Source organism: Rutidosis leptorrhynchoides, chromosome 3 (genome assembly GCF_046630445.1).
Source record: "Rutidosis leptorrhynchoides isolate AG116_Rl617_1_P2 chromosome 3, CSIRO_AGI_Rlap_v1, whole genome shotgun sequence".
Taxonomy (NCBI): Eukaryota; Viridiplantae; Streptophyta; class Magnoliopsida; order Asterales; family Asteraceae; genus Rutidosis; species Rutidosis leptorrhynchoides.
The window spans coordinates 124,025,370-124,037,920 of NC_092335.1; the positions used below are offsets into that span (position 1 = coordinate 124,025,370).

Sequence of the window (12,551 nt, forward strand, 5' to 3'; positions counted from 1 at the left end):
TAATAAAATAAAAGCATAATTTAAACACAATTATAAACCTAAGGGCAATTAAGTAATCTTACTTCTAACCCCGGTTTCAGTCTGTTACAGTTACCCCATCACATAGTGTTAGAACCTACACTTTATTCTCGAAAATATATTTCATCCGCATAACGGTAGCGAACCGTTCGAATGAGGGTTTGTCAAACCCATATATCCATACAACATAAGTTCTCGCTTACACCTGGCAAGTGTAACTAATGATAATCGAATTAAGGCATTTTTGTTCTAACTCGTACGTATAATGTTTGTTTTCGTACTTGTGTTCACTTTGTAAAACGAAACGTTTATGTTTTTTCATCCCAATTATAAGTATAAAAGAGTAAAAGTGGGACTATGATCTCACCTTGAGTGTACGAGAATAAATTTACTTCACAAAGTTAACGTGTGTAAGAACGGATGCTAGTCTTGACCTAAACAAATAGGTTGTATCAATATCAGTAAACACGGTCGGTTAAAGTTGTTCAATTAGTCATATGGCTCGTTACGACTCGATTAATATAGCATGTGAATCAAATTGTCAAGTTTCATGCAAGATACAAGTATAAAAGCACGTTGGAACGATTGCATAAGTATTCGGTTAGGTTTGATCAAAAGTCAACTTTGGTCAAGTCAAAGTCAACGAAAAAGTCAACACGTTCGGGTTGGGTCTCGGACAATTTTTCTGAGCTAATTAATCATATATAAGCATGTTAGAACAAGTTGCATGTTAATTGGAGATGCGTAGCATAGTTAGAATTAAACGGTAAACGACCAAGCAAAGCAGATTTCTGCTGTTCATCTGGACGGCGTCCAGATTGGCTAGACGGCGTCCAGCAATGAAGGGTAGGACGGCGTCCAAAGGTTGGGACGGCGTCCAAACACCTGGGCAGTTGCAGTTTGCTGAAATTTCACAAGTCTCGAACCAAAACTCAAACAAACACAAATTGTGAACCGGAAACACTTAAAACATGTATCTTACACCGTTGGAAAGGTATTTTGACGAGGAAAATGACTAAGCACATTTCATCAATCAATTCATCATTTACAACAACTGGATTCGCATTAAATGTTCATCATTTATTACATTCAATTTCATTAATTTCATTCCAAGATTCGGTGATCCAATTTACGTATATGATATGCCGTTTCGAAGGTAATTACACATACATTGCAACTAAACACTTTCAAACAACATTGTCAAGCATTTATTGCGTCAAAATTCATATTAAAGACTAACAAACCTTAACCAAAAGTCATACAATCATTAATCATGTTATTGAAGTTTTCTTAATCAACCTACACATCAAAATGAAGCTAGTGATGCTAGTAACACATTTAATGCATGCACTTTTAACATCTAACAACATTAAATCAAACAAATCTCAAGATTAAGTAAGTCATCTTCAAGTTTAAGCTAGTTACATCAAAATAGCAAGAACAAGCAATTAAATCACATAATCATGTTAGACTTGAGTCATAGACACTAGTTAACACACTTTTAAGTTTTAAAGATCAAGAACAAGAAATTTAGAGTTTTTAGAAAGTTACCCAAACGAGATGAAGTTGGTATGGATTCGAAGAGGAAGATGCAAGGATTCCAAATATGTAATCGGATTTGTTGTGAGCTTCCTTTTTCCGAATTAGATGATGAATCTTTGATTGTGTGAGTTGAGAGCAAAAAGTGAAATTAGGAGGAAAAGAGAAAGAGATGAGTGAATGAATGAGTAGTGGTGGTGGTGAGGTGGTTGACTAGTTGACCTAGTCACCACTTTGGCCACTAGTCACGATTAGTCCCTCAAGTTTGTAGTCGGGTGCGGAAATTAACTGAACGAATATTTTAATTACGCTAGAGTAAACGAGAGATGTTATAATTAAACAATCATGAATATTAGAAACGCTAAGTAACGGAAGATACGAATCTGGATACGAAGAGTATTATATAAAATAAAAAGACGGGCGTTAAAATAATTTAACGGAAAAATGCAGGATGTTACAGGTGGGGTGCTCGGTTTAATCAATCTACAACCATGGGGAATCTATTTCGCGGTTCGAGTATTAGTGGGTTATCGGGATCTTCTAATAAAATGTGGCAAGCCGTCGAGTGGGTCACGGGATATTTAATTTGGAAAAATAGAAACAATAAAATATTCTGCGATGAAAATTGGTCGACTCCTAAACTTATTAGTGAGATTCAACTAAAATCGTTCGAATAGATAAATGGTCGGGGAAAATTTTCGTCGTTAAATTGGCATCAATGGTTGTTGTATCCTAACTCGTTAAGCTTTCCGATGGTTAACAAAATTGATCCGGGCTAAATCTTTGCGGTTTGTAATCATTAGTTGCATAAAAGTGTATGTATATGTAATCTAGATGTACAGTGTGTTGTGTTTGTGCATGCTCTTATGCACCTCATGTATATTTGTTTTTATTTATTATACTAAAGTTGCTTTTCAAAAAAAAAAATTGTTCAAAAAGGGAGTGTGACTAGAGGGTGCGCATAATGTGCAATTCACCCAGTACCAGGTCTCACGCTCGGGGGACTTGATTACCCGAGGTTTTACCTTCTATGTGGGAGCCAATATGTTCGTTCATAGGAGAGCTTCTACGCTTACCCAAAAAATATATTTCTGCCTAATAAAAAAAAAGTTACTCCGTACATCATTTTCCTCGTGTGTGAGATTGATCAATAAAAGATTGTCATAGATTAATTTTAACACCATATACCCTTTTTGATTTCATTTAATTTTGCTTATGATTATGTATAATCTTATTTTTTTTTTTTCCTTACACACTTCTATTAGATGTCACGATTTGTTGCTTAAATTTAGATGCAGGCCGATTGATATATGTTAGATGTAACATTTATAACGACAAATAAAAATGATTATTATTCGTACTTATAATAACTTGAGTATTATGTAGGTCGACAGGAGTAGGGGCATAGGAGACTGGGCTAAGATGATGAAGCATCTGCCCCAGCCATGAGAAAATGTGACTTGTTGGGGCCCAATTAGAATGAGACCTTTTTAGTATTCACGAACCACATGGTAATGGTATGTATGGGTCAGTTTGATTTGACAACCACTATTATTTTATAATGTCTCGTTTCTTCCCAACAATTTCTTTATTTACTTGTAAAATTAAATTAATTAAATATTTTTTGGGTAAGCGAGGAAACCCTTCTATAAACGAGTACATTAGCTCTCCATAGAAGGTAAAACCTCAGGTAATCAAGCCCCCCTAGCACGAGATCTGGTACATGGTGAAAACTAAGAGTGTGCATTAAACTGTTTCGACAACAAAACCGACCGAATCAAATTGATTTGGTTATGGATTGGCTTATTTGATTTCAGTTTGGTTTTTTAGTTTACACCTGAAAACATTTATAAATTTATTTGTAAAATTAACATTTAGTTTCTAACCGAAAAATCGAAATATACTTTTATTTATGGTGTGTGTATATGTATATATATATATATATATATATATATATACACATACATACATATATATATTACAACAATAACAAAATTCAATACTACATGAGTGGTGAGGGGAGGTGATAAGTGTTATCCTTTATTTGTTATTGTTTGAGTTTAGTGTTTTTATTGGTTTAATTTCACTTTAACAAATTAATTTGTTTAACAATTATTCTGTGTTGTGAGTTTTTTATACTTGGAAAGTTAGATGTGGTTGATTTTGTTTTTATTTTTGTGCCAGTTCATTGATATAGTTTAAATTGTAAATATGAGTTGTATGCTTGATAGAAAATATTGTATCAATTGTATACTTATAGTTCAATCAATAAAATAAGTTTCTTCTTTCTTTTTTTTCTTTTTTTTAAAAAAAAAAACTAAACATTTTTTTTTATATAAAAATTTTAATTTAGTTTAGTCAAAACCAATCCATGTAAACCGATTTCTTATTTCGTTGGATTAATTTGGTTTTGTCAAATTTAGTTCGGTTATTAATTTTCAAAAATATTCTTGAAAATCGAATAAATTACATAAATCGTAAACCGAGTAAACGAACCCCGCTAATAAAAAGTATATCCAGTCCTCTTTAAATATATATAGAAACTATAATAAAATAAAGGAATTACGGAGTATATATCTCAAAGTCAGGTAAGTTCATTTTAATTTTTCATGCCTCGCATTTAAGAATAATTTTTTAAGTTTTGTATGATGTTTCATTACCATATTAACTATTATACAAAACTTATGAATAGTATCAGGGGTATTTTCGCCTTTTCACTTTTTTCCCCCTTTCTTTCTTTCAAGTAACACCACAAAAGTCCCCACACTTTGTTCAAAAATTAAAATCGACCCCCAACACAGGGGGTTAAAGCGTCAAGTCAAAATTTTCATAAAATATCTTAAATAAACTCCACTTACATATATTCAACAATTAGACAAAACTTATGAATAGTATCAGGGGTATTTTCGTCTTTTCACTTTTTTCCCCTTTCTTTCTTTCAAGTAACACCACAAAAGCCCCCACACTTTGTTCAAAAATTAAAATCGGCCCCAACACAGGGGGTTAAAGCGTCAAGTCAAAATTTTTATAAAATATCTTAAATAAACTCCACTTACATATTCAACAGGTCATATCTTCTCGCTCGCAACGAGTTAAATTTTTCCGACACCATCCTTAAACTCGAAATAATTTTATGAACACAATGTCACTAACTATACGCAAAACGGACACTTTTAAAAAAAGCTAAATATTTAGGGTACTTTTCATATATGTTGATTTTTCACTCGCACGCATCCGTAACTAAACACAATAAAATACATTAAAAATCGAACCCCGGCGCGAAGCGAGGGTTCGAAAACTAGTTTATACCAATTTGACTTAAAAGCTCGTCCACAAAATGTAAAACGACACATATACACATCGATTTACGTATATACACATCGATTCACTTATATATCTTTGTCATATATTAACTAACAAATCAAAATACATAAATAAGCCAACAGTTTATGACCTGAACACTTGATACATTCAAAAACCGTCCCATGAAGAAACTTCATAATTATAACATAAACAAATTTCAAACATGATTAAAAATACCAAGTCATTACCTACTTACTGAGACTTGCCCTTTACATATATGGAGTAATAATCATAGCTACAGTACAGTTTAGGAACTAAACGACAAACTTCAGTGTGATACTATTTCAGTTTCTCCGCCATCAGAGTACACTTCTTCCTCAGTACTGTAGTCATAATAATACTCATCTTCATCATCATCTTCATCATCATCTTCATCCTTTTCATATGTGAGTTCCCCCACGTTTCCCTTCAATTGTTCTTGAATCCTATCCCTGATTGCAGTTCCCTGAGAGAACGTAGTAAATATGTTATTGCTTTAGGTGGCCAAATTTAATCGATTTGCTTATAAAATGGTTTAACTTGGATGATGTTATCGTGCAACAGACACCTTTGTAGCTGAATAAGGTACGTGTTAAATGGGTCTAATAGTCAAATGGGTCTAATAGTCATATAGTCCCCTTCTTTAACATAACAAAAAAGGTAGCAACTGGTATGATGATATAGACTTTGTAATCATAACTAAGGCGTTGATAATATTCAAAGAAAGTCTATATATTGGACCAAAAACTGGTTTTGGGTCATCAGTCATCACACACGATTAGCACTAAAAAAAAGACCCATTTCGACCCGTTACTCGACCCGTCTGAACTGCCACGTTTTGGCACATTCAGCATCTATGTAAATGTTTATAAACACAAAGATCTCACCATTTTATGGCACCCTTCTTCGAACATTTCAAGAAAACCAGCAACCAAACGATCAGCATTCTCGACCCAGAGGTTATGATTCATACCAGCAGTTTTGGCAACTATATGAATCTGCAATAATACATAAAAATTAATATGCAACCATAATCATCGGCAATCTTATGTCACGTAGCATATTAGATTTAAGTAACTACATAATACATCACTATGTCCTTTTTACACGTTTATGGGTGAGCAACTAAACAAGAATATAATACAATACCTTCTCTTCGACCTTTTCTTGTTGCTTCTTCACCTTTTCATGTAACTTTCTCAGACTCATGTTCACTCGCAACCGTTTTTCCTGGTATATCGAAACATGGGTAAACTCAAATATCAGCCTAAATTAATAACAATACAATACAATACAATACAATACAATACAATACAATACAATACAATACAATACAATACAATACAATACAATACAATACAATAAAAGATATGAAAGATACTAGATGGAATGTAACTTAAACCATCTAATGGTGACTTCAAAATATTAACCTACCTTAACATAGCTGACGCCAAGGTCTTTCCTAGAGTAGCCTCGATCCAAATTGCGCATCACATAATTATTGTAATCTTTCACAATTCTCATAATTATATCTGATGTGGAGATACCTTCAGTTCGTTTTGTCTCCTTAAACCGTCCAATAGATTTGACCTATGCAAATTTGAACCCAAATATATACTATAACAAACCATAAATGCACCCTTCTCAGAAAAGCGACTGCAGAACTAATGAATGTATTTTATAAGGATGAACAATGACAATTGTGAATAAAGATCACTCCCACAGGATACAAGTACAGAAACCATATAAATCTTTTAAAAACTAGATAATGATATAAGAAACAAAGAACGTCTAAAGTTAAGTGATTGTCCCTTCTAAAGTGAAATAATTGTCCCTTCTAAAGTTCACTGTTTTGGTACTATTTTGTTGAAGTTCTCAAGCGTAAGATGTATTTCGAAAGAAGTCACAGGGTTTAATGGCTTTATTTGAATTATATAAAATAATATAATATAGACTTACAAATTCATAGACATCGTTTCCTGCCCCACTTGCATCAGCATAACTGAAAATTTAAGAAAGAGAACAATTAACACATAACATATAAGGAGCATTAGTGTGTATAGATCAAAGAATCAAAAATATTCACCACGTTGCAGTAAGTGAACTTTATGCTCACAGTGCGATTTTATAACATGTAAATAAGACAATTACGTTGTGGGGTGGGGAGAGGGGGGGGGGGGGGGGGGGGGGGGGGGGGGGGGTCATCACATAAAAATCAACTACGCAAATGTATGAGTGTTATTCTCAATGTTTGTGTGCACTTGTGCAGATAAAAATTAACAAAAAAAAAAAGTTTAGCTGTACTTTCATATACTCCGTAACAAATTCCTATTTAGTGGATTATAACTAGGACGGTTAGCGAACCGAGCTTTTAACGAGATACTCGAGTTCGAGATCGTTTATTTCGAATTCGAGCTTTATCAAGTTCGAACTCGAGTCGAGTTCGAACATTAAATGTTGTTCGAGTAGTTTTACGAGCCAGGCATACAAAAGTTAATATTCGACCCGGCTTGCTCAAAAACTCGTTTAATAGTCGAGCGAGTTAATCGAGCATATATGGCTCGAATATTTCATATGCTCGTTTATGTTAATCGAATGACTAAAATAGCCTTCAAGATCTTAAACGAGCTGGAGTTCGAATATGAATACGAGCATTAATTAAGCTAGTTAAAGTTTTGTTCAATAAGTTAAAAATTTAAACGAATATCGAGCTCGAGTTCGAACGTCGAAAAAATATCCGAGTTCGAACTCGAACAAAATATGATACTTTTATCGAGTTCGAGGAGTTCGAGCCAACTAATAGTTAAACGATCCGAGCTCAAAATCTTCTTGATCGATCGAGTTCGATTCGTTAACGGCCCTAATTATAACAAGCAGAAATCCACCCATTATCACTAATTTGTTACTAGCCACTTTTGCAGAAGTCGTCGTCTCGGCCAACTTGTAAGTCATTTTGGTGACTACTCCGTCCCGTTTTGCCCATCACATGTCGGTCAACGCTAAAAAGTTGGGTCAAAGTTGGTTTGAGTCGGACCGAGTCAGGTCTGAGTCAGGTCTGGTAGAAGTTGGATCAAATTTTAAAAAAAAAAAATTGCATTAGATTGTGTGCTCTATATCTATGTCTGATATATTTATGTACAATATAATTATATATAAGTTTAATATATTTATAACTAAAAGTCTCCGTTGGTCAACGTCCAACTAGTTCGCGACTACTCCCTGACTAACTGATTAGTCTTTCGAAAGTCCCGGACCAACTCGTCTCCATCTTGCGACTTTTCCAACCTTGTTACTAGCTAATTAGAATCTAGTAGGTGATAAGCCACATGCATGACATGCCTATTCTTGTAGCATACCCTATTCGCCTTTACGAGTTTATACATGTGAATCACATACCTACGTTTTAAGCTTAAAAAATCAAATCCAACTTAGAGGTAAACAGATGAAGATTAACTCATTCATCAGCAATTACTTCATGACCACTTATCTACATTGAACAATTGCCTTTTTCGCAATAAAAAATATTATCATCTACCCTTTCAAGGTAAAGAAGGCCCTCGATGCTAGGGGTTTTAGAATAAACTGTATAGTTTAGGGCAGGTTAACCTTACGGGAGAGAGTCATGAGCCACGTAGTCAATCTGATGCTTGTCTATAAATTCCTGGTTCATAACCCAAGGGGCATCTGGGATAACTTCATCAACCCACCTGCAAACATAAAAATAGTAAGCTTTAAAACCAGGTTCATCAATAACTACGTCAGGGTAGCAGAAAAGAACTTGAAATTACAAATCATGTGTAACAAACTCCCTTACATAGAAGCCACATGAACAGTGATATTCATTATATTATTTTAGATAATAACAAAAATGTGTTTTAAAGCTAGTAAATGACAAGGAACATACTAGCAATTGCTTCCTATAAAAAGATCTACTGTGAAATACATCAAAAGTTTAGATAATCAAAAATATGATTTATGCATATTTTGATAAACAATAATGACTTTCGGTACAATTTGATAAACAATAATGACATTCAGTACAGCAAACATACTTGCAATGACGGAGGGATTCATAGCGCTCCGTGTCAGTCATGACTGTTTTTCCCTTTAGGCTGTGGGTGACCTCATCATTGCAGCATCCGACCAGCAGATAAGTATTTGGAAACCTGGTTCGTGCATTGTAAATATCGTTAAATGTAAATAATACACACACTTCACTGGCATTGTTATTTATCATTTTTGTATTGTGTAGCTGCATAAAGTCGGAAAGCAATTTCCGGAAAACAGAAACAAATCATCAACAAAAACAATGAGGCACATACAGTAAAGACGGTTTCTTCAGCACAGCGAATCAACAATAGGCAGATAACTTAAATAACAGAACAATGATGGTTAATAACTTCTGGTATTAATAGTGAATATGCCTGGTGTTTTGTAGGTGATATTCGCACACGAGTCACTCATGCATGTCTCAGCATCAATATCTCCATGATGAGCAACTAAAACTCTAAATTTTGTGTTAAGTTACAGGAAAGTAATCTTTGACATGGGAATTTCGATTCCAACTGTAAGTCACTCGAAAAGAACAATGAAAACATATGGATGGGTTTGATCCAGCCCTAATAGATGCAACTAAATTGGCTCAATGGAAAGTCAAAGATGCTAGGGTCATGCAATCCTCAAATTGTTCTCAATTAGCGTCCATATAGGTAGGAGTGTTCAATATTTTGTTACAAACTAGTTAATCTGGAAATCAGACCGAAAAAACCGGAAAAAAAAAAAAACCAAATTTGAATTCAACTTTCGATTCGGTATACAAATTTAAATTCGGTTTTCAATTTTCAGTTTTGGCTCAGTTAACAACATTGAATTCCTTTTTTGGGTTCGGTAACTCAGTTTACAAATTTGAATTCAACGAAATCAGTTAATAATATATTAAACTGTTTATATATATAGACCACAGTTCGATTTCAGAACCAAAAATTGAATTTAAAAACAACTTTATGGTTATTTTGGTTAAAACAATATTCTTTTTTCTTTTTCGGTTTAAACCGAAACTCAACGGAATTCAAATTCGGTTTTCATCTCAGTTTCGTTTTGGTTATAAAAAGTAAATTCGATTATCGGTTTTGCTTTAAAAAATTTCAAAATCGAACAAACCAGGAAACCAAAATCTGCATATATGGGACTACTAAAACAATCTTCAAATTGTCCTCAACTTAGCATACTTTCCATTTGTAAATTCTTCTACATACTGAAATAAAAGTCAAAAAGGAGAAATCTTCCTGCACAGTCTATTATGAACCCTAAGGCCTAAACTCATAAAGCTATCACCGCTGCATACGAAATCTTCCGGTATCTAGCTATATGCAACATGTAAAATCTCAATAAACTAATGACTTCTGGCCTAGTCTTGCTCGCAAGAGGGGGAACAAAGTGATCAACCGTCCAGGGTCCAGGATTTTCAAGGGCCCAACTTTTTTATATATACCGACATAATCGGAGAATTGAGAAGACGCAACTGAAGCAGTGAAGACAAAGCACAATAGACCCAAAAACAAAAAAGACCCCCAAAAAAAAGAAATCAAAGTCCACAAGAATTCTAGCAAACCCGAAAGGGTTTTTTTAAATAGTATAGATTATTCGTTAGGGTCTAAGGGCTTTTTTTCACCTCGTTCAAGGTCCTTAAATTCTCGGGCGGGACCGGCCCTGACAATTACTCAAAGATGCAACCTTTATGATATATTACCAATATAACTAACAAACAAAATTTGTCTTATTAGTTATAAATAGTACTATTTAATTTTTCATTTTCCACACACCTAACCCCTAACTTCCATTAAAATACAAATCGAACACCTCATTTTATACATATATTCTAAAATATTATTTATCCCATCACTAACACCAAAAATACTGAATAATAACACCCACCACGCTACTATTGTGCTACATTTTTTTTTTGTCTCCAACGATAAAAGAAGCAACTTTCGTAAAATGAACAACCCTTCAATGCTACCAAAAGATGTCGAAAAACATTTTTTTTTACAAAATAGATCAACTAACTTTAAAAAAAAAACCCGAACGCTAAAAGAAGCAACTTTCACAAAAAGAACAACCCTTCAATGTTCCCTTCAATGTTAGATGTCGAAAAAAATTCTTTTTTACAAAATAGATCAAGACTTTTTTTTAACTCGCATTTAAAACGGAGCACCCGGCGCGAAGCGAGTGCTCCACAACTAGTTTTCAACATTTGCATACCTATTATACCGTACGGACATATCACAGCATATATAATCCTATGTGAGGTATGGGGATATCAAAGCATATAATCACACAAAAACCTAATAACGGATCAAATAAAATATAACAGCCAAAAAACACAAATTAATTCATTACACGGACAGATGAATCAATAATCGGCAGAAAAATTAAACAAATTAAATGTGAATTATAAAAAATGAAAGTGAATTTTTACGATTTTTTGGCTTGTTCGAGGGAACGAGCATGACCGAAGTGAAATAGATCGTAAATTCCGTCAGCGTAGACACGAACCGGCCGGTCCGTAGGGGGATCGCGCATCCAGATGCGTTGCTTATGATCTTTCTTTTGTTCATCTTCCATGATTGTAATTGCAATTAGGTTTAATAAGTTCGGTTTCAAACAGATTTTGGGCAATTGAGGTTTGTTTGTTATTAACGGAATCAATCAATAACCTGCAAATTTTATTTTATTTTGGGGTTAAAATGAATCTAAAAAACAAAAACAATGATATGTGTCCGTGGATCTGTTGTTTCTACACCTGGCTAAATGACTAAATCTATGGGCGTCATTTAATTTATTTTAAAATAGGTGACTAAGAATAAATACTCAAACTAAATAAATAAATAAAAATACTCGATAATAAATAAATACAGGTAATGAAGAACGAGTATAATTTATAATTATGTTTATGTTATATTAACTAAAAATTTAGAAAAGGGAAAGCAAATGGAATATATCCTTTTCACGACAATGAAGCAAAAGAACTCGAGAACAAAGTTGATATGCCGACATGCTTTTAAGCATAACAAAAAACTGAAGAATAGAGGATCATGTTGTATAATCTAACAAAATTATATAAATGGCCAATGAGGCCTTGCTTCATTGGTATCCATGTTTCATGGATTCGAGAGTGACCCAGGTTCGAGTCTAACAACTAACAACTAACCTTGCCTTTTTAAAAAAAAAAAAAATTATATAAATGAGTTGTAGTGACCCGAACTTTTCCATGTTTATATATATATTAAATGAAATTGTTATGATTAAGTGTTTCCAACATGTTAAGCAATCAAACTTGTTAAGACTTGATTAATTGAAATAGGTTTCATATAGACAATTGACCACCCAAGTTGACCGGTGATTCACGAACGTTAAAACTTGTAAAAACTATATTAACAATGAACTACATATGTAAAAACAAGACTACTAACTTAATGATTTTGAAACGAGACGTATATGTAACGATTATCGTTGTAACGACATTTAATGTATATATATCATATTAAGATATATTAATACATCATGATATCATGATAATGTAATAATTTAACATCTCATTTGATTTAATAAACAATGGGTTAACAACATTTAACAAGATCGTTAACCTAAAG

The 12,551-nt window shown here is 33.5% G+C and overlaps 1 protein-coding gene across 1 annotated transcript; it reads right to left on the reverse strand.

Annotated features, from left to right (window-relative positions):
- Positions 1-4,943: 4,943 nt before the first annotated feature.
- LOC139896764 (choline-phosphate cytidylyltransferase 2-like) lies at positions 4,944-11,602 on the reverse strand. Its single transcript, XM_071879401.1, has 8 exons — positions 11,378-11,602; positions 8,952-9,065; positions 8,511-8,606; positions 6,859-6,901; positions 6,334-6,489; positions 6,049-6,129; positions 5,787-5,897; positions 4,944-5,365 (listed from the first exon to the last, which is right to left on the reverse strand). Exons 1-8 carry the CDS (start codon positions 11,521-11,523, stop codon positions 5,189-5,191), a joined length of 924 nt encoding a protein of 307 aa, XP_071735502.1. The 5' UTR covers positions 11,524-11,602; the 3' UTR covers positions 4,944-5,188.
- Positions 11,603-12,551: the final 949 nt, after the last annotated feature.

Coding starts and splice junctions, on each gene's coding strand:
- LOC139896764 (XM_071879401.1), bottom strand. CDS start 11,523: ATGGAAGATGAACAAAAGAAAGATCATAAGCAACGCATCTGGATGCGC. Junction 6,902..8,510: donor GTGGCTCATGACTCTCTCCC/GTAAGGTTAACC, acceptor TTAAATTTTCAG/TTATGCTGATGCAAGTGGGG. Junction 6,490..6,858: donor GAAACGATGTCTATGAATTT/GTAAGTCTATAT, acceptor AAATTTGCATAG/GTCAAATCTATTGGACGGTT.